The following is a 22795-nucleotide window of genomic DNA, read 5'->3' on the forward strand; positions in this document are numbered from 1 at the left end:
AATGCTTTAAAATAAAGCAACTTAACAAGTTCTAATTTAAATATCACATAGCTTGTTTTAAGAACCACTACAATAAATGAGTAATTTTATTAAATCCAGTCACTCATTAAAACTTTTTATTTAAAGCCTTAAGTTTTTGTAAAGGTTTGTTTCTTGAGAAAAACACACATTTGGTTTCCATTGCCATTTAGTCATTTTGGTCCTGCAGCTTTAACTCACTAAAAAATGTTCAAACCTCATTTTATGTTACATTTCACTGCAACTATGACAACTCCGCACCCCACCCAAGGAATCCCCCTGTTTATTGTCCCTCCCAATAATTAGATGGGATTTCCTCCCACCTGTAATTCACAAAGTAACCATAAATACTGGCTTGCAAAAACTGTTGTTGCATACCCATTGAACTTTTTGTTTCATTGTGTTACATCAAAACTACACTGCATTTTATTTGGATTTTAAAGACAAGAGAAAGCAAGCAGTTTTCAACTGAACTGACTAAATATTCATAGTGGACCACATACGTTCTCTGCTATGAAGCCGATAGTGTTGGCATCGTGCTGCAGGGTAGCTTTTTTCATTGGGGAGAAGAAACTTTGTCAGAACCAATGGAAAGACACAGCTGTATAAAGGCAAACCTGAAGGAAAATGTGTTTGAGACTAGAAACAGCATGATACTGGAGCAGTATCAAAAGGTTCACCTTCAGAAAATGACTAAACATACAACTACAGCTAGAATGGCTTAGTTCAAAGCATATTTATTGTTGGAATAGGTTAGACAAAACTATATCCTTATCTAAGGTGAATAAGTTTTAATTATTTGCAAAGAAAAATTAAGGCAAGAATATCAGAGTGTACATGTATACAGCTGGTAAAGCCAAACCACAAAAGATTTCCAGCTGTAATTACAGTAAAAACTGATTATATAAACAGCTAACTCAGGGGACAGAATGCATTTGCATAGTACACTTCTCAGTGTTTCATTCATAAAAATGAAAACACACTGCTGTTCAAGGATAGTCTCAGATGGTGTTCAGTGGTGGACATAAATAATCTCTTAATTAGTATTAGGCTTCTACTGAGTTTATTTGTTTAGTGCTGCTGTGAAAATGTTTATTTAACAATAAAATCTCTATATGAGTTTAGACTGAAATGAATGCCCAATAGCATTGAGACACATATTCACTGCTGAATATTTTTAGATTTGAGGTGGTCACAAGTCTAACTAAACATCTCAAGGATGATCTGTGACCAGAGTTAGCGAGTGTGGATGCTTCCATACTTTTGAAATGTTTTTTTACACATGGACAAAAGTTCTTGAAAACATTCTTACTTTGTAACAATGACAGACCCATTCAATAAATTTGAATATTACTGAAAAGTCCTTTTTTATTTCAGAAGCTTTTTCAGTAAGTGAAACATCATATAGATTGATTGCGCACAGATGGATGTTTAAAAGCCTTTATTTCTGTTAATTATGATGAATTTCTACTTAGTTATTGAAAACATGACACATAAAATTTGAATATATGAGACCATTAAAAACACAACCGTAGGCTCAACGAATAATATATTTAACACCTTGCTAGGAGTTATTTTCAAAAGATACTTTTCAGAAAAAGACATGTTCTAATTTATTTAACATGACTATTTTGAGTAGCTTTAAAAAAATCAAATCAGTTTTTTAATACAAAACTGTAGGGTAAGGTAATGTGGAAAAAGCAGGCTGTGAATCCATTATGATGCCACTGTTTTATGAGATTTGCCTCAGCAATAAAATAGATTTTCTTCTCAGACAACCAATGAAAGATTTGTTTATGTGCTATATATTGATAGGCTTCAGTGCTGTAAATTATTATACTTATTTCATAAGATGCTTGACTTGTTTCCATGTAAATACATTTTCATTTTCATGTTGTTATTTTAAGCTTTACCCAGTAACCCTCTGAACCTTTTTTAGAGTGTATGGGTTTGTAGAGAGCCTGCATCCAAATCATCGCAGATCATTTTAACTTCAAAAGAAATTTCACGCAGCAGATTAGAGCGAAAAAAAAAAAGAAGATTAAAAGCCAACGGTTTGGCTCTCATAGTGAAGCCCATGGAAGGCTGTAACAAAGGGCTCGCCTGGCTACCTGTAGGCTCAACTTAACAGGGTTGCGTTTTAAGAATGGGGAGAGCGTTTCCCCTTTAAACAAGGTGGGTTGAGCTTATTTGCAGTTCTCGCTCCTATGGCAACCCAATAGATCAGCAGCATGAATATTCACAATTCACCAAAACGCAACCTGACTATAGATCAGTGATGTCAGCGCTCCTTGGAACGCTCTACTGTATGTTTGCGTGATTTTGTGGCGTTATTCTAGCGGCAGCTTGGCGGGGGGATTCTGGTTAGGAGAGCATCCTTCGACGTGCATGACCTTTCCCAGGTCTCCATCCCAACGTCCGCCCGCACATCTTTCACATGTCACGCTAAGGTGACTTTCAGGCAGTTTTCTCCACTTTTGCGCACAATGTCGGAGCGCCACAAAGATGCACATTGAGGACGCAGTGGCCAAGCGGACCGCCCAGGCTGTGCGTGAGGACATATGCGAGCAGTCAGGTAGTCTAATGATCAGAATGAGTGTCTCTCGTCTGTTTCAGTGGAGTCACGGCGTTTCTTGTCATGTGTAGCGGGATTTCAGGGACTCCGATTAGCTCCAGTCTAATCGCTCTCACAAACAAATGCGGGGCTCGGGGATGCTGGATGTGTTCGTTACAATACACCCTGGATTTATTTAATTTCCTCCCCTGTGTCTCAATGTCATAATGGACAGGTTGCACTCATCCATGCGTAAAAGGCTCTACAGTTTGCCACAGCACATTGGACAGAAGGCATCCATAATGGGCGAAGGGGAAGACGCAGACAAGGACACCCGGAGGAAGAGTATAAGGATGAAGCCTCTGCCGTCGCCGACCTCTGGGGTAAGCTGCAAAGGCATCGGTGAGACCAAAAGTGGGGAGTCTGTGATCATGGAGACGGACATGGGGAGACCACTGAAGACTAGCTCAAATGGGGACTGCCGGAGATTTCGAGGCAGCCTCTCGTCCATCACCAGTCGGCATGTACACGACTCAGACTCGGCCGAGGCGAGACGCCTCATCACCGAGGGGGATGTCACCCCGAGCGAGGAGAGCCCCCCTGGGGCGATCGGCGACGAGCAGCCGGATGAAGGAGCGCAGGGTGCCAGCGGTGGCGCCCAAACCGACCCTCCAGACCAGCAGGCGGGTTTTATAAAGTTGGATGGCATTGATCAAATTCTACCGGACGACGCTGGATTATATCAAGCCGGGTTCATACACAGGCAGCTGGGAGCGATGCTTCAACCGGGGGTCAACAAGTTCTCCCTGAGGATGTTTGGAAGTGAGAAAGCGGTCGAACGAGAACAAGAGCGAGTCAAATCGGCCGGATTTTGGATAATTCACCCATACAGCGACTTCAGGTAAATTTCAGACACCTCTTTTGGTCTTCTAATGTTAGAAATGAGGCTCCACGGTGTAACGTCGATGCCTTGCGCAGGCCCAGATGTTTATTTTCTTTTCTTTTTAATTCTTCTTCAGGATACTGTGGGATTCATTAGTCTAGGTGGAGCGCGGTTCATTCTTAAATTCTGGGTGGCACTGTATGTTCATTCTGAAAAACAAACATGTTCAAAGTTGTCTCATAGATAATTACAAATAACCCATCTAATAATTAGTGAGCTGACTTTAGCAACATTCTTAACGTATAAGATCATCAACAAAGCATCTCTTTATTGTAGTTGGTGTATGCACAAATCATAAGAAAAACGAGTCCATCTATTTGCATCTATTTGACATGTGTGGTAAATATATGTAGATCATTTAAATCATTTACCAAATATGACAGTCAAAATTTTAGGCCTTTACTCCATTTAAGTCTCAACATTGTGTTTTCTCATTATTTTTCATTATGTTTCTACATTTCATTTTAATTTATTTATCAGCATTAAACAGCAATTTCCTCTGCAGTAACAAATTGTGCAGCAAACCTGAACAGAGGAGGTCAGGGAAAAGCTCTGCAGGTTTTGTGCTCTTTTGTTTAGTGTCCTTGGGTTTGTTATTGGCCTTATCTTTGTTGTTCTTTCCTGTAAGATGATTATAGGACTTGCTACAAATTCTTGCTTTTTGGATTTTACTTTGAACTTACAACATACCGATGCATATACAAAAATGTTCCAATTGATCTGCAGCAGATTTTTAGTTAAACACATTTACTGTATGTAAAAGCTAGTAATGTAAACAATGACCCCTGGAATGGATTGAGTCTTGCAGTTATTTATTTGATTAACAGACAGATAACTATAGTTGTACTGCCTTACAGACTGCGTCACCCTCGGTGTTTAATGTATTAAAATGAAACATATTATAGAGATGCTGTTACAGGATCTAAATCTAAATGTCCCTTTTCATGACACTGATGTCTAATTTGACAGGATCATCTGATTAATTAGCAATGATGGTAATGGTAATGAGCTGTAATGCAAATCAAATGTATGTTTTCTACCTTATTAAAAAACTGATCTCACTAAAATGAAGGTGAGTGGATAATAGGCCTGGAGAGTTTGTCCGTAAGAAAGATAGCCTTGTTCTGAGAGCAGAAAGTAGTTACATTTATCTGATCTCTCTAGGTGTTTTCTTCTTTGACATGTTAATCACTGCTTAGTGACCTGGGCCTGAAAAGTTGAGTTGGGGATTTTCCTCTGTGGCCAGTCTGTACAATGCCTTAAAAAAGTATTCACGCCCCCTGCACTTTTTCTTTACTTATGGTACAAAAGTGTGAGTCATTTCATGGAGAAAAGTATAAATCATTACAATTGATGAAGAGGAAGAGAAGAATGTGAAAAGACAAGATTGTTTTCAGACTTTTTTCAAATAACTGAAAAGTGTGGCTTGCAATTTTAGCTCTCTTTTACTCTGCTACTTCCCTTCTTTTTTTAATTAGTAAAAAAAAGAGTTCACTCTCAAGTTTCTCTGCTGCCTTGCATCAACAAAGTCCCACCGCCCTTCCTCACAACTCTCCATGAACAAGCTCATTTAGACAATGCATGGGTTCCTGGAGTTCACTGTCTTCTCCAAAAATGGAAATAGTGGGGCACAACTACAAGCCTACCAAGACATGGACTTGGGTTTTAAAGGACAGTCTCAATAAGAGGGGCATCGATCAGAAATGCAGCCACAACACCTATGGTTACTCTGGTGGAGTAGCAGAGATCCAGGTTTTGCGTTGGAGATTCTAGAAAGGACAACTTGTAGATGTGATTTAATATGTGAACCTAAACCCTGTTGAGACTCCTTGGCAAGTCAGGAAGAGTCAGGAAGAGCTTGAGCTACTTTATAAATATGAATTAGGAAAAATTTCACACCCCTAAAAATTCACTATTACAGTTGCTGCCAAAATTTGGCAAAGGACTGACTTAGGGAAGCTGAATCTAAATGCAAACCATTGTTTTCAGATTTTTCTTAGATTTCCTTTTTAATTGAAAGCCATTTGCTATTCACTTTTAACTTAATTGGTTCTGGTCTGTTTCACAAAATTAAGGGAAAACACAAAATTTTGTAGCTGATGCATGACATAATCTAGAAAGGTGTAAGTTACATGGATACATTTGCAGGACACTGTGGTGATAATAGAGAGGCATCGTCCAGATTGTCCACATTTCAGTGTATCTTAACCTGAGTTATGAATTTGATATTCTTGAATGATTCCAGTTCAGTTTCACATCAATTATCTGTCCATATTGTGCTTTTTTAGTTTGTCTCTGATAACCGAGCTATAGGCATATTTGAGATTAACATTAATTTGGAAACATAACAAAGTTTGTGCATAGTACTGCAACAAAGCCCATTTCCCTGTTCTTCCCCCAGCTGGTTATGTCTCCTCTGTCCCCATCTGCTCCTTTTCTCACTGTGCTAAATGTCATGAAGAAGGGTGATTTGGGGCTCGGGGAGACTGTCCTGATACCGAAAGGTCAGAAATTTGGCGCAGACTTTTGGATTTGAAGTGTCCTGGAGCAACACGTCTAAAAGAAGACCCTGTTTAACGCCACATTTCGAAAAACAGATGAGAGCGTAGATTTCTTTGAATATGTTCTGCAGAGAAAAAACTTTAAAAAAAAGAGAAAAAGTTTCTCTTCTCTGTGTTTGGAGTGGATACTGTTGTACAATTAAAGATGTGTTGGTCAGTATATATAGTAGGAACTGGCTTAGTGAATTATAAAAATGACAAAAAGTACTTGTTTGCTCATTATTTAAATAAATTAAACAACATGACTATCTTGTTTGATGCCATATTTCATACTTTAAAAAGAAGCATTCCTTGGACACATTCATCCCACTCTATCAGAGAAAGAGCCAAAGGGTAACTGCGATTACAGTTCCTACAAGCGAATCAGAGGAGAAAGTTTTACTTAAAGTTTGGGCTCCATAAGCTCAAATTAGAGTGTCAGAAAGAATCACAGAGTCATCAGTGCGGTGGAGTTAAGCGAAATCTCCTCTTGTCAAGTTTTGTGTAACACTAAGAAGCAGGGGAGGGGCATCAAATCTTCCAAGGGGGGAAAAAAGCAGATTAAAAATGGCATCATAATCCAATCTACAGCCTCAATTCCAGTCTCAGAGCAGAACCGCCTGCTTCAGGATACTAACAAACTTCTTATTGTGAGCAGATGTGGTCAGTTAAGTGGAGAATCGCTTTTACAACAACCAGTAAAATTAAAACAGGAACAAAAAAACTGGCTGAATGGGCCACATGACAAATACTTCAGTCGAGTGCATTTGGTACATTTAACTTTTCTCACAAATGCAGGCGTAATTCAGGTTCTAGACTTATGCAGTCTACTGTTTCAGTGGTTTTTGAATGCGTGCATCCACAATAAGCTGTAGAAATGGAGGGACTCAATATAGACAAGAAGACAGGTGTATTGTGACTACCACTACTGATAAACAATAATAGCAATTATAATCATAATAATCTCCATTATCATGAAAAAGTACATTAAAAGTGTGAGAAAAACTAATACTATCACAGCTACTGTCATCATTTTAGTGTTTGATTCTTCCACCCAGTACCGGCTCCTCATCTTCATGATAAAAAGGAAGTGATTGTTATTTTCCTACCTGTTTGCACAGAGTCTTTTGATAGGATTATGACAGAGCAGCCGCTTTGTGTAGAGTTTCTAGACAAACGATGAGGCCTAATATTAGGATGCAGCCGTCTTATCGTGAAGAGCCTTTTAATTATCTTGTGATACATAGCCCAGAGGACACATCTGTTAGAAACTCCTCTGAATTTCCCCAGAGAGATTGAAGCGAAGATTTTGCACATTAGAACTTTTTTTTCCCCCCACAGTAACGGCTTGATCAAACTTAACGCTGCTACTCACAGAATTGGGTGTGGGGCTCAACTGTCTGTCAGTCAGTTCAATCTTATCATAGCAGTCAAAGTAATCCTTCCATCCATATTATTTTTCCAAGAAATACAGTTTTAATTTTGGTTTTAAGAATATATTAAGCTAAAACAGAAATATTTAAGTGAGACAGATTACCAGTTTAAAAAGTTAACCTCATCATTCTTATTCAAATTATAGCTGGGTTATGATTTGTCCTTGGTTGTCATAAATAACAACCAAATACTTTTTCCTGTTATATGAATGAAAAAAAAAATAAACTGCTTAATAGTAAAATTATTTATTGTAAACTAAAATATTTCTCAAAACCATCCCAAAGTGGAGAACCTTTTCTCTGCATCACAGAAAACACCAACTTTTATTTTTGTAAACCTTAAAATATAATCCTGCTGTATCACAAGATTTTTTCTTCAGTATCATATTTTCGATTGTTATTTTCTTCAACATAATTTGAGTATAAATGACAGCCTAAAACTATTTGAGAAAAAAATCTGTGTTAGATCCTTTAGTCATTCATTCATTCATTTACTATAATGACAAGGAGACCTTTTAAAACCTTCTTTTGATTCAGCTTTTCATTTGTTACACAGATTTGCAATTACACTCAGTTTCATTATTGTTTTTAAACAAAGACATTATAGCAGAGTTGACCTTTTAAACTGTCTTGAGCATCTTATATTACACATTTTACACATCTGAAGACGTGTTCTCTGTTGAGTACCCCATACCTTAAGTGTGCGATTTTCAAAAAGACCTAATCCTGCATGTTCAACGACAGGTTTGGACTCTTCAAACGGATGGAACAAAGCAACTTTACTGTAATACGTTTAGCTTCCTGTTAGCTGCTAAAGTCTCACAGCCTACTTAAAAGTAGCAGCCCAAGGAACAGCTGCCATGTCTCTTTAGAAAATACATTTTCCTTTCTAGGAGCTTTTTACAGCTTTTGTGCATCGTCTGTCTTCATTTTTAAACATCTCACGGATACTCAGAATATCTTTGGGCTTAGCTCTAAAGGGCTGCACATACTCCACTAGAAAAGAGAAGTGTACTCCTTTACTTGAGGTGGCAAAAATGACAGCGTTCCTTCTGGCCAGGGCATTTTATAACTCCTGGGAAGTCCTCGTATGTACCTAGCAGTGCAGCATTTGTCAGTGTGGTAACCATGCACACCTCAAATTTCTTATCAATCACAAAATATCTGTTGGACATGACACAACAAGAAAATTCTACTCTGAGGATGTGACAAGAACAAGCCGGAAAAACTCCCAAATCAAGTCTGCAAAACAGAATGATGTAATTTTTCTTCTTGCAGACCTGGGAGAGAAGTTTTGTCTTTGGTCTTGCAAAGACAATGCCTCTCAGTTGTGACTGGAAGTTCAGTCACAACTTCTACTCTGTTCTGTCTGTGCAGCATGGTAGCACTTTTGTATGATTTGTTGGTTTAGCTGAAGAAAGACTTTTAGTTTCTGAATGTCTGGTTACTGATAATTGATTAAAATCATGCGGTTATATGAACCAGTTTCTCATCTTTACTTTTAGGGCACTAGAGATTAAACAAAAAAGAATAATTTACCTCTGGGGGATTGTTTGTATTCATTCCCATATTATATTCTGATAGAGTTATTTCATTTTCAAGACAGTCTGTGTGTTCTCTGAGACATTGGGGGAATTGCTACTATCTCCTTTAAGAATATCTTTTTGCTATACGTTCATCCACCATCCACGCCAGACAGTGATGATTACTTATGGTACGAGAATATCCATTGTGTGTGTGTGTGTGTGTGTGTGTGTGTGTGTGTGTGTGTGTACTATTCTTATGTACAAATGAGATCAGCATCCTCTTGTTCAGCCAGGTTGATTACAGTTGATTTGAGAGTGTAGCTTGGTATTGATTTGTTTGGTTCACAGGAGGAAAAAGCTTTTCATTGACGGAGCAACATGCTCTGTTGCAACAATAATGATCCCATTTCCTTTTTCTGGTAGTGGCAGGATTGAGGGTGAAGTAAGCAAAGGTCAGCATGAGGTCCTTTAAAAGTTTAGAGAGCAAAGTGAAAACATGAACCATATGTTCTTGCCATGCAATGTTAATCTTCATGGGAAGGGAAAAAAAGGCAGTTTTGAGCTGCGTAGGATGAATAGCACCCTTTCCTTTTCCGTCTCCATAAAATAATTCCTTCTTTAATGTAGCGAGGGCAAAACATGGGGATTACAGATGGTTCTGGCTAGGCCTGAAAGTGGGGTAATCAAAATAGGCTGCTGTGCTCATCTACTGATATTAGGAGCCAAGAGATTATTACAGCACAATTTATTTAATGGAGGGAGCCCAGGGAGGATGTACATGGCCAAAGGGTGGAAGGTTGCCTGTTAAAGGATGGAAGGATGAACGCTACCAGGCACACTTACGTGACAGAGTAACATCAGCACATAAGATTAGGATCCCTTTTCTTTTTTTCATTTCAGGTGCTTTACTTGCCCCAGGCAGTGTGTCATTTCCTAGTGTTTCTTATATTGAGCAGAAACTACTTTTAACCTTGACAAACTGATGGTAATCTGAAGGTGTGAATAATTTGATTGATTAGACCTGATATGGATTTGAAAGTAGAAAGTCCTTCCTAAAACATTTTCTGTTAAGTGTAACACGCCACCCATTTCACATTTGATTGATTGATTCTGGTCACCTGACAAATGTAATGTTGCGTGTCTTTCCTTCCTCACAATGCTTCGCTTTAAAACATCGATTTATAATCTGTCTAGGTAGACATGCCACACTAATCTGCCAAAACCAAATCTGGAATTTTTGCTTTTTGAATATCATTTTGTGTCATTATTAATTGTTTATCCCTTTCATAATCTGCTATTGTCCCACTGACCAGGGGTAAACAGTCAATTGTATCACAAGTCAGACAGGCAGAGAGCAGAGAATTGAAGGGAAACAATGTTTTTCAATCTATAAAATGTGGATATAATTGTAGACTTAATTTGAAAAATACTTAATTCAGACATACATCTGTTTTTTCAGATGTATGTCTGAATTAACAGACATAGATCTTTTTTCCTCCCTATCTGACATTAAATTTGAGCAAACTTCTCTTGTTTTAGGTCATGTCTTCAAATTCAGACGTTTGCGTACAGAATGATAACTATTACTGCCTTTAAACAAAGAAGGAAAGCCCGGATGTTGATGTCATGACTTTGGAAACTTCTGATAGATTAAGTGATTGGATCCACACCTGTGGATGTATTTTGAGGCTACAGATTCAACACACTGCTTCCTTGTTGGCACGGTGGGAAAGTCAAAAGATCAGCCAAGATATCAGGAAGAGAATTGTGGAGCTGCAGAAATCTGATTTATTGGAAAAATGAATTGCAGGAATTGACTTGGAGAAATTGACTTGATTTATGTAATTGACTGGACTTCCTTAGACAGATAACTTTACACCAAAAGGCATTATATTTTCAGTAGAATTTGGATCAAATTGCAATAGCATAGCATTTTGAAGGCGGTCTATTTTGGTCTATTTAGACAAGTTTAGCTGTATTACTGTTAAAATTGCATTTTTCAGTTAATTGGTTATATGAATTGTACAAAGTATAGTCTGTTTTAAAATTTGCTCAATAAGATTTTCCCGGATTAATAAAAAAATATATATATAAAGTCAAATCAAATGTGTGCAAGTTTAAGCAATTATTTATCTTCAACTATAATTTGTACTTTAGTTGGATAAAAAAAAATTATAATCAGACATTCAACTTTAAAATTTTCTATATAAAACACATATTTTGTGCTTGAACATATTGCAACCTACAATCAACCTCTGCATATATTCTAAAGTCTTCCACTAGTTATTTTTGCGCCCAGACATTTTGCTGTATCCAGTACATACGAGCTGACCTTTCGCAGACCTGCCCGTGTCTCAGGTGGATTCTCACACCCTCTGTCCTTCTGAAATTGGATTGTTCTTTTTCCTGTTTGCCGAGATGTGAATCTGGCACCAATTTGCTGCTCCAGGGTTCAGACACAACAAGAGAGTGGTAATATTAAGAAGCTTTTAAATTTAATCTAACCCACTCCATGTTGCAAAGTCAACACCACTAGCAGATTATGTGGTTAAAGTCGGAGGCAATTAGTTGACTTTGCCAGAAGTACTATGTGTGGGTTAGTAAATCTGGTGTCTTTGTGTAAGAGTGCTTGTTACATTGGTCTTGAAATATATTTATGGGTTAAATGCAGAACAATTTTTTATTTTTAGTTGAAATATGATAATGCTCTTGATCTGCAGACATATGTGTCCCTGAATGAGTGGTGAACGTAAACCACTCTCACAGATATTGGAGTTTTTGAGTTGACTGATGCTCTTTTGAAACATTCTGGCTTCTCTTGCAGTGCATCTTTGCTACAAGAAGGATTTCAGCTAAGCATAAGAATGATCTCTTGTTTGTTGGTGGAACTATTAAATACCAGGAATGTCAACCTGATATTCAGAGAGCTTTCAAATTACAACACGTTCTCTCATTTTTTGCTAATTTATTTATTGAGCAGCAACACAAAACTGTATAGCTAAATCTTAATCTAATTTGTCTTTATAAGTTTCAAGCTTTGTGGACATGACAAGTCCAACTGGTTAGCAACATTTTGGAAAGAATCTATGTTCTCTTGGTTTTACAGTTTTGTTGTTGCTTGCTGAAAACAATTTTGCTTGAAACAATTTTTTACCTGTTGAGATCTAAAAACGAAAGGTTGATTATATCTTTTTTTTTTCATTTGAATTGTTTCAGAAATTCAAATCACAAAAATCAGCACCACAGCACTGCACACAGTGCTATCAAAATAAATTTAACACACCCATATTTAGTGGGTTTAGTATAAACATTAATATTTTGGATAGTTAAGGACATCATTTGTGTGCACTAAGATGTCATTGTCACCAAATGTAAAAGTGCAGCAGGGACATTTTGAAAACCAGGTAAAATTGGGTGAAAGGTTAAATCTAGTATTTTTTGTAATTTTTTTAGAAAAGAAAAGACAAGTTTATTTCTGTAATGTCATTCATGCACAACACAATCCAAGGTGCTTAAAAGAACACTTAATATGCCATAAACACAAAAGCACTGCAAAAATTTAAATCCAGCCCTTAAAAATTTCCTAGTCCAGTTTTTTTTAACAAGTATTATTTTCAAAGTACACAAGTTTGCAATTAGACATTTACAGCAGGGGACCTCTTCACATTTTGCAGTTTACTAACATGCAGTGAGGGTGAAGTGTTGTAGAAATGTGGGGTCGCCACTCTAAAATGATCTAAGACCACGGTGCAGAAAAATGTGTGTTTGTGTGAGCGTGTGTGTGGGTGGGTAGCTGTTGCGATTTACAGGAAAAGCTTACTTGGATCAATATGTTTGGCCTGGTCGTGCCACATGCTGGGTGTCTAGTAGACAGACAAATATCTGCATTATGAGACAAGCAGTGGTGAAAGACAGATCGTTCTGTCTCCTCTACGGCGAGGTGGCACTCCTGATTTATCAGCTCTATCTTCATAGTCAATATCATGTCCTCTTTTTCTCCATGCAGGTTTCAAATCAAAATGGGCGGCTGCCATGAAGCTGATGTGTAATAATTAAAATCTTGGTGGTCTTCAGTATAGTCAAAATAATGTAGAAATTACGGAGCTAATGCATTAAAATAAATTTGCTTTTAAAATGTAATCTAAGTTTTTAACTTTATATAAGTAACACACACACACACACAAAAAAAACTTTGTTAAAGGTAAATGAAACGCAGCCTAATTTTCCTTTATCCTTTAAATTTATGATTTAAAAAAAAAAGTTCTGTTACTCTTGAGAAACCTAAAATAAAAAAGTCCTAATTCTCACAACACATACAGTGCCTCACAAAAAGTATTCATACCTGTTGGAATATCAAACATTTTCTCACACTGCAACCACAAATACCGGGCATGGAGAGCATGATTTGATCCAGGACAACAATCCTAGACATACAGGTCATACAAGTCAAATGTCTTCAGTGAAAGCATTAGTGAATGTATCCTGCTACAGTACGGGGATTTATGAAATTCTGTCCCTCACAACACATTTGTTGAAGGGTATCAGAAATTAAGTTCAACATTTTGTTTGATGACCCTTATTACACTGCAAAAGCTTAGAAAATAATTTATCTTAAGACAGTTCTTGTATGAACTTGGAAAATGTAGGACCACTGACATCTTTTACACGAGTGATTGAACATCAAAGCTAACCCTTCGAACCAGGATGCTAGTGGTCTGGTGGATCAAAAAAGTAAGCTTACAGGCCTAAGGTCAGTGCTCACTACTCCAGATAAATGAACACACCAGGGAATGTCCTATGCTTTCATTTTTTCTTAGTCCAACTATAGTGACCAAAACCTCACTAAAACCTTTATTTATTTATTTCTTGTTTTATTACTGTGAGAACCTTATCTCATGTAAGGGTAGTGGAAAAATTGTGATTTAGGGATGTTTGCTGAATTATGGTCAGGATATTTTTTACTAAGTTGATGTAATAAACGAAATGCACAGGTGGATTTATCAAAACATTGTTCCTCCAATATGACAGGAAATCTAATGACTACTACTCTTTGTAGATTTGAAGGTCTACTTTACGTACCTTCCCTAAATCTTGGTAGCCCTTGCATGTTGGTAATAAAGTCATATGCATTCTTATTTATCTAAACTTTATTTATTTAAAACATTTTATGTCACATCCCTTCTGCTGCGTCTCAGTCTTTGATGTGTCATTGAAAATTTCCAGTATCAGTGGTGAAAGTGGCACTGGTGCAGCTGGCAACAGGGCCAGGTGGAGATTATGTACACAGTGACCAGATCCAGGTTTTGTGCATTATTTTAGCATTTAATTTGTAATAAGAAGGTCCACAAATCCATCTCTCATTGTTTGGTTTACCAGTAATTCCTGAGCAACAGCTGGTTGAGGGAAAGATTATTGGCTGGTGCTTTCTTGGCTAGAGGGTTGCTGCCATTTGACCCTTAAACGAAAATAAAGCCCCTGAGGGAGATAACATTATATACTAATAAGACACAAATGCAGTTAGAGGCAAGACAATTGGCCACCTGGTGGATAACTGCTGCTTAGTGAAATTCTATATTTTATTTGCAGACTATAGTCTGCTTTGCAGTCTAGTTTCTCTCTGCAAAGAAACATACAAGGAACCATGACTTAGCTACTTCAGAGACATTGTTCTGACTGCATTTGTTCACATTAAAAAATGACTTTTAAATGTAGCGCTATAGTTTATCCGAAGCTTTAAAAAGTTTGCTTCTGAGCTGTCCAAACATCGTCCTGTGACAGATTTCTGCACAGGTGGAAATTTGCACTATTTGAGTGCATCTTTGAAGTGGATAGCCACGTTGGAAGCTTGTAATTTTCTGCCTGTTTTATTTTTGAATATGAGTGGAGTTTGTTATATTGCTTAATTTTTAATTATAGTTCTGCTGATTTGAAATTAGACAGCAGAGTGGGGTGCTTGTTAGTGCTGTCCCCTGAAGCTAAACAATTCCCAGCCATGCTTTGGGCAGAGTTTGGATGGCTCCCTGTGGTTGCTTTGAATTCCTGCAGATTCTCCTGATTCTTCCCACAGAGTTAGGTGAGAAGGGGATTCTGAACTGACACTCGGAGTTGTTTGTTCTGGCAGCACTGTTTGTCTCTAACGGACTGGCCAGAATCCCTGTGAAAACATGGCCATGACCACTGGAATTGGTTCCAGACCAGCCAGGACCATCAGTGGGATAAAATCAAATGTGGAAAAGTGTAAATTTTGCTTTCTCTGTTTATTGTCCTGGGAGAAATAATTTTAAAAATCTGATAAAATTGTGTTCTAATATAGTAATGCGAAACTCTAACGGATGACATTTTCAAACTGAAAAAGTGAAAGAATGGTTTAGAGATTGTACATTTTTCTATCCTATCATTGATTCCAAAGCAGTGCTAACAAATAGCAGTATACAAGTATGTTTATTTAAATTAAATTAATGTGTGCTGTTTGGCCTTACAGTTGCACAACTTGCTGGAATTGATGTATTAAACTAGCCTGTATGATAATGGGTCATTTATTATTTTTAGCCCATTTGTGTTTGTGGGATCTGATTGTATGCATTGAGAAGTTTTGTAAAAAGACTGATTCATTTTTATATATTTTTTGTGAATATTATCATTATCACAATGAATTACACATAATTTTTTTAGGTTTCTATCGTGCACACCTGGTTGTTAATTCATTTTCAAACTCATAAGTAAATTAGTTTATGCTTGAAATTTTAATTTGAATATTCAGATGGTTAATTTACTGTTATCTGAAAAGAGCATTTAGCCGTATCCTGGAACCATCACGTATGGTGGCACTTGAACCACAGACTGCAGCTGCAGTCCAAAGCTTTTGAATCTTTATCAAACTCTTAAATGAGCTTTGCTTCACAATCCCCCAAAGGCTTTGGTTGTCCCTTCTTGTGTGTCTTTTTTCCTTCCACTCAACTTTCAACAAATGGGCTCAGACACAGGCAGCTTCTTTAACAGTGTGTCGGGTAAGCCACACATGGTGTTTGTGACTCTACTGTTAAGCCTGCAGCCATCACCTTGACTGTATTGGAGGACAGTTCTGCAAAATCTTTTTTATTGGTCTTTTGTAATGTTCAAATTTTCACATTTACTGAATTTTGAACTAACCATAGCTGTAATCTGTAATCATCAAAAATAGTGGTAATAAATGCCTGAAGCATATCACCATGTCTGTAACCTATATAATAAATTAGATTCTTCTTGACTAACTTGGCAATAACACAACAGTTTATTGAATTGGCCCTGTGTATTTTAATTAATTTAATTTTAATTAATTATGGCAGATATGTTTATGCCTCAGCTTTGATTCTAAGAAAGCTCTTGCAGTCTCGCAGATTTAAAAATATATTAACAAGAAGGATTAAGTTGTGTTGAATCATAACACCATAAAGCACATGTTGCACTTTAACCATATTGCAGGTTACATTTAATTTACATATTACACAGACAACAAGTCTTTTACTTTAATGTCCCCCCAGCAGTCTACTTATAATCTTGTAAATGGATCTCTTTAAGCGGTGTTTGGTGGGTTTGGCTCCCTTCAGCAGATTTTATTTCTCCTCTCCCGTCTGTGAGCAGTTAGTAAATCCCCCTGTTTTCTCTTAGGCTAAGGTTGGGGAGATTTTCCTCGACCTCTGATGAAATCTTCTTAGCATAGGTTTGATAAAACACTGTGCGTCTCCTATATATAGCTACCTATGACTGCATTGCCCCAGTGTCACTGATGTGCATGCACTGTGCCTGTTGGCGGTGCAGGGCAAGGGCAGAGCTGTTATGACAGTTTATTGGAACTGGTGACAAACAGAAATAGGATTAACCCTTTTAACCTGATTTTTTTTTTTTTTTATCCAGACTCTCAAGTCTTGCTGTGTGAGTTTTCCAACTCACTCATTTAAACCTAATATGTTGCACTTTCATGACAGCATAAACAAAATGATAATATTCACAAAATATATTTTTTATAAAGTAGTTTTCAGGTTAAGTGTGACAAAGATTACCTCTCTCTGTGACTAAGTGTATCTTATGTAAAATTAAGTTATTCCTTTTGCACAAGAACCTTTTGTGCTTATTTTTTATTTATTCATCTTTATTAATTCATTGTTGCTTGGCAATGGGCTTAATGTGGTTTTGTCCGCTATTATTCAAGTTTACAATTTTTAGCTGTTTTCTTTTAAAATTTACATCCAATTTAGCTCTATACTGGGGATCAAATATAAGAATGTGAATAATTTGATCAAGAAGAATATGTTATTGCTAAGATTGGGTTTGACTCACTATTCCAGTGTGGAAAGATTATATAATATGCAGGTTCAACGATTTTAAAAACATGACTAGGTTTGAAATTTTAAATTTATTATGTATTATTTCTAACCAACCTTTTCAGGGTGTACCCTGCCTGTCACCCAGGCCTATGCACCCCCCGTGTAAGGAAAAAACTCATACACATGGCAATCCAAAGTTGTTCTTGGGTGCGTGTGTGTGTGTGTGTGTGTGTGTGTGCGATTGTTTATTCTGTGTCTGTGTTGCCCTGCGATGGACTAGCAACCTGTCCAGGATGTACCCACCTTCTTGTCCAATGATTTCTGGAAATAACCAACAGCCCCCTCATGACACTGCAAGGCTAAGTGGGGTCAAACATGAAATAGATAGACCGATAGCAGAATTTTAAAATATCTTCTTTTACACATGCCCACCTGTTCTTGAGCTAAGAACTGATGTAATATTCCCAGTATATTTAACACATATTTATTCAATTTCTCTGAAACTTCTCAGTTTAAATTTAGGCTACTCTTAAGAAGTAAGCTTGCGTCTTGGTCGGGTTGTGTGAGGGAACTCTTACAGTTCCTTGTAGGTAGAAGACCAGCCGGGTGAGGAGAAGGAGAGAGGCTTATCATGTAGTAAGAGGCACTTTAAGAGTGTCAACATGTTCCTCCTGTCCCTGGTCACTCCACTAGAGAGTAGAGTGGGCTGTGGCTCCATCTCTTCAGACGGTGAAATGTCACCGCTACCAGACTCTGAGCATCATGGCACGATTTGTAGGAGCTGTTTTGCAACTGTGCATGTTCAGCGTTTTTTGGGGGGCTTTATTTTATAAAAGTTTCTTCTAGGGTCATATACTATAGTCTTTTGCATGATGTTTGAATTTTCAAATGGTATAACTTTATGTTGAGCACATATGGAATGAGTAGCATCTTTGTTTAAGTCATTACCTTGGTACTTAACAAATTAAATGTAATTTTGCTTAATACTGGTACATTCTGTGTGAGAGTTTAGTTGGATTTTATGACAAGTCATATCCAGTCACACTCCTTCACTGGGATCTGAGGTGAGCTCAAAAATGTTTTTTTTTTTTTTTTTTTGCCAACTTTCCTTTCTTGTCCAACTGTATTTATAGAAGAACACTCCTCAGTATCAGGGTTCCACTGCATAATAAAACACAGTAAATGGATCCTGGCTATGTTTGGCTGGACTGACCTCCATTAAAAGGTAAACACAAGAGTGAAAAGGAGAAATCGGGAGATTCCTCTCTACACTTCTCCACAAACATGTAGTCACTCTTATATGCAGACAAACATGTGCATGTGAGTCAGCAGGCACACTATAAACACACGTAAGCTGTGTCCCAGTTCAGGGGCCGCATCCACAGAGAGCTGCATTTGAAGGCGGATTGCATCCCAGCGGTTGTCACTTTTTTCAAAGCTCCTCCATGTGCAATCCAAAGACATGTTCTGCTCTTCACCTGGCAATATAGGAAGCATGAAAGAGTTTATTTGGTCCATAGTACTTCACAATAACTGCTGTGCAGCTTTGATTGTTAGAATATAACAAATATTATACATTTGTTGTCTGTGAAAGAAAAAACACTCAAACTGTTTTGTATTCCATTTAAACTCAATGCATAATCAGGAACTGGGATTTTTTTTAGACCAAAGAAGCCCAATATATATATAGATTTTTGGTTTGAGGTATTGTACTAACAACCTAATTTTTATTTAATCGAATTTGGTTCAATATAGTTAAATTCATAGTGCCAATTCAGAACAAATGGCACCCAATTTGGGTTACAAGATAAACAGATCTAATTCAGAAGCAAAAATTTAAAATCAATTCAATCAAATAGTCAAATCATATATAAAGATTCAAATTCAATTGCATAAATTTTAATATGACCATAGTTGTAATTGAGTGCAGTCAAATTCAGTTTATAAAAGGAGATGGTAAAAGGTTAACTATCTAAGAAAGCCCATTTGATTGCACTGAGTTATTGATTTTGCATCAATTCCTCCTCCTGAACAAACATGTGATGTCTGTAGGAAGTCTCTTTTAACATAGGAAATCTAGAGTAGAACCTCACTGGAATGAATTGAGGAAGCAACAGACAGCACAAACAGACTGATTCAGGAGAACTTTCTATATTGGAAGACATATTGTTGTCCCATGTGTCCACAAAACGTATTACTCTCTCTTGCTCATCTAGTCTATCAGTGGCCTCTCTCACCAGCTCCAATATACACCGTTGTGATAATGTCTGGATTGCAAACTTTGGGGGCCAGGCTTTCTATCTTCTGTAACCTCAAACCTCTAAAGTTAATCAATGTTGACCAAAAGGAGAGGAGCTAACTCTGAATGCCTGCCCATCTGAATCTAATGTAAGAGTTAAACACATTTAGTACTCATAGGGTGATGGAGATTAATTAAATCTAAACGCTAATTTTCAAGTCATATGACTATGTAATAGAGTTTTTGGGTTTACTCACCGTTTCTGTGATTCGTTATATAATTTAGTGTTATGTAATGTACTGTTTTTCATATGCAGAAATGTTTGACTATTTTTTTGACTAACTCAAATGCATAAATGTTAGGCCACATACGGTTTTCCAGCTGGATGATCGCGGGTTTGGATAACTGCAACATGTTGTAGTGTTCTTGGATGAGATGCTGATTCCCTCTGTCTTTCACACAGCACTCACTTTTATTGTCCCCATTACACTCATTCACTGCTTGATTTCTATGTTATAATTCACTTTTGACAAGAAGCATTGACTGACAAATTGCAGTGTAATTTACTGTATTACAGTTTTAAAATGCATTAGTGTAATCCTTTAGCAGTTCCAACGTAAAATGTCAGTGGAGGACAACATACAGGTGCATCTCAGTAAATAAGAATATAATTAAAAAATATATATTTCTTAGAGCTACTCTTAAATCTTTCAGGTTTCCAGTTGGAATAATAAATGACGACAGAGTAACAGACAGGACACAAAAAACAGTCTTGGTTCCATGTCCAAGTGTCTAAAGAAATGAAAAGAAATGGGAAAAATATTGACATCAGTTGGTTGAGTTTGTGGGAAAATCAATACAAATGTAGAATAAAGGCCTTTATACTTATTTCTTTAAAGTGATTATTGATCAGAGCTCAAAATCATGTCTCATTTCAACTCATGAGTTTTAGGTATTGTTAGATGACTACTTTTTTAATGATATTCCAATTTAGGCAGTATGGCAAGGTTTTACACCTTTAGATTCTGGCACGAAGTACAGTTAAGGTGCAGAACTGGACTCTGCCAACATGCTATGGAGAACTGTAATTTATTCAGAAGCAGGAAGCACAACAATATGCATAAAATGTCTTGACACGTGTTAGCATTTCATCCTTTGAAATTTTACTTGTCCTCTTGGGTTTTCAGACTTAATGTGAGCAAGCACAGTGGTGCCAAGGTCTGTCTAAATATAACTGCACATGACAACACGTTGGAACAGTAGATACCCTTTTACTTTGAAGAATTCCAATTACTGTCAGTGTCCTCCGTACATGCATGCGTGTGTGCGTGTGTGTGTGGTATAAAAATAAGTCTGACATGACTTTCAGTTGTTAATGTATGTTTATATGTACTGTCTTTGTCTGGGGTTTTCCTGTAAACTGTCATCTAAGCACTTAAAAACTCCTGTCTTCTCTCGAAAGGTGGCTATGTAATGTGGACAGAAAAGTTTCAATACTTTGACTCAAGGTGGTATAGATTTTGTCCATAAAGAAATGCAGGAGAAGGAGCAATTTTTTCACATTTTATTGTGCTGTAACAACAAACCTCAGTGTATTTTATTGGGATTTTCACATTTAGGGAGTGAAAACTTTTCCCGTTCTACTCCAGAAAACATCTAAAGCTCAGTATGATCAAATATTCATTCATTAGAGATTCTGAGTTGCTCTTACCTCTGGATCTTGACCGAGCCTTTTTAGCACTTGAATATGTTTTGGTCCAAACCATTCCTGTAAGTTGAGGGTCATCGTCCTGTTGGAAGGTGAACCTCCACCCCAATATCAAGGGTTTAATGTCATCCATCTTCCCATCAAGTCTAGTTAGCTTCCCTAACTAGGTATTGCTAGAGTGCTGAAGAAAATCCTCCACACAGCATGATGCAGCCACCGTCGTATTAGACTGCAAGGATAGTGTGTTTTGTGTGTGCACTCAGCATTTTGCAAGTAAGCCAAAACGTTGTACCCCATCATGGATTGTAGAAATTGCAAATGGGGCTCTGGATGGTTCTGCTTAATTCTGTTCTTGCCCAGCCTGTCTCTTTAGGTGGATTGCTATGTCTTGGTGGTTTGTAGTTCTTTCATACTCTTTCTAATATTTAGTGATTTATTGAAAAATGCTTTGTCAGTGGATGTTCAAACTTTTGATAATTTTTTTGTCGTTTCTTTTACTCTGCCTGAAAATTCTGAACAACTTTGTACATGTTAAGTCGTGTAATTTCTTTAATCTAGTTTCACATGTAGTTTCAGATTGCCAATATTTTGGCTTACATTAATCAAGATTTATCATCAGTTTTGGCCTTTTCAGTTCTAACCTAATTTTTTTATGAAGATTTATTTTTGTTGTATGTTTATTATGTATGTCCTTCCTGTTCTGGCCCATCTTCTCTCATTTTTATGTTCTCCGATGGATAACATGCCACAACAAGCATTTTCTGCTCTGTTTACAAGACAAGAATAAAAGCTTACTTGCTCCTATCCCCCAACCTCTGCTTGAGCTTGAATTGGGTCCTCATCCCTCAGCCACACTGCTCAGTGGCAGTGTGATTCTGTACAGCAGCAATTCAATGGAAACCCCTGAGTTATTTACTTCAGCACACCATGAATGAACTAAAAAAATCAATACACATCAGCTGCACAACAAGGAGGTGGAAAAAATGCAATTGCAATCTTCATCCTTAGTAGAGATATATTTATTACTTATCTCTTATTTATGTGGCATGGCTCCTCAGTTTTTATTTTAAATTATGGTTGTTCCTAATATTAATTTTCAACAATACTGTTTATTGGTCTAGTTGAAAATGAGATCAGTGAGCCAGTGCACAATGCAGAACTGTATATATTGCAGTCTGTTTGGTACACATAATTGATCATAAATCTTGATTCAATTAGCAAGCCAGTAGAGAAGGAAATTTATTTTCTGACGCTCAGACAATAGCATTTTCCTATTGTAATTAACAGTTAACCCTGAGTTTTGTTTTATGGTCCAAACTCAAATAGATTCCTGGTCCACCAACATTGAATTATAGGATGCAAATAGGGATTTAGAAGACTAAGCAAGTAAGCCTATGGATTGTTTTTCCACGATTAGACTGTGTACATACATACATACAGTGTTTGCTTTCACTACACCAGTGAGCATCAGGAAAATAATTAAGCAGCTGTCAACAGTTTATCCACCGAATGTTAATCAGTGTTTGTCCAG

At 37.1% G+C, this 22795-nt stretch overlaps 1 protein-coding gene across 1 annotated transcript in view; it reads left to right on the forward strand.

Annotated features, from left to right (window-relative positions):
- Positions 1-2248: 2248 nt before the first annotated feature.
- hcn4 (hyperpolarization activated cyclic nucleotide-gated potassium channel 4) overlaps positions 2249-22795 on the forward strand; it is an 88793-nt gene continuing 68246 nt past the window's right edge. Inside the window, exons 1-2 of the mRNA XM_015055655.1 lie at positions 2249-2593; positions 2808-3473. Of these exons, the coding sequence (XP_014911141.1) occupies positions 2580-2593; positions 2808-3473 (680 nt within the window). The 5' untranslated portion in view covers positions 2249-2579. The remainder of the gene's footprint in view (positions 2594-2807; positions 3474-22795) is intronic.

The sequence above is a fragment of the Poecilia latipinna genome, unplaced genomic scaffold (genome assembly GCF_001443285.1).
Source record: "Poecilia latipinna isolate Pla-1442-1.1 unplaced genomic scaffold, P_latipinna-1.0 Scaffold1328, whole genome shotgun sequence".
Classification (NCBI taxonomy): Eukaryota; Metazoa; Chordata; class Actinopteri; order Cyprinodontiformes; family Poeciliidae; genus Poecilia; species Poecilia latipinna.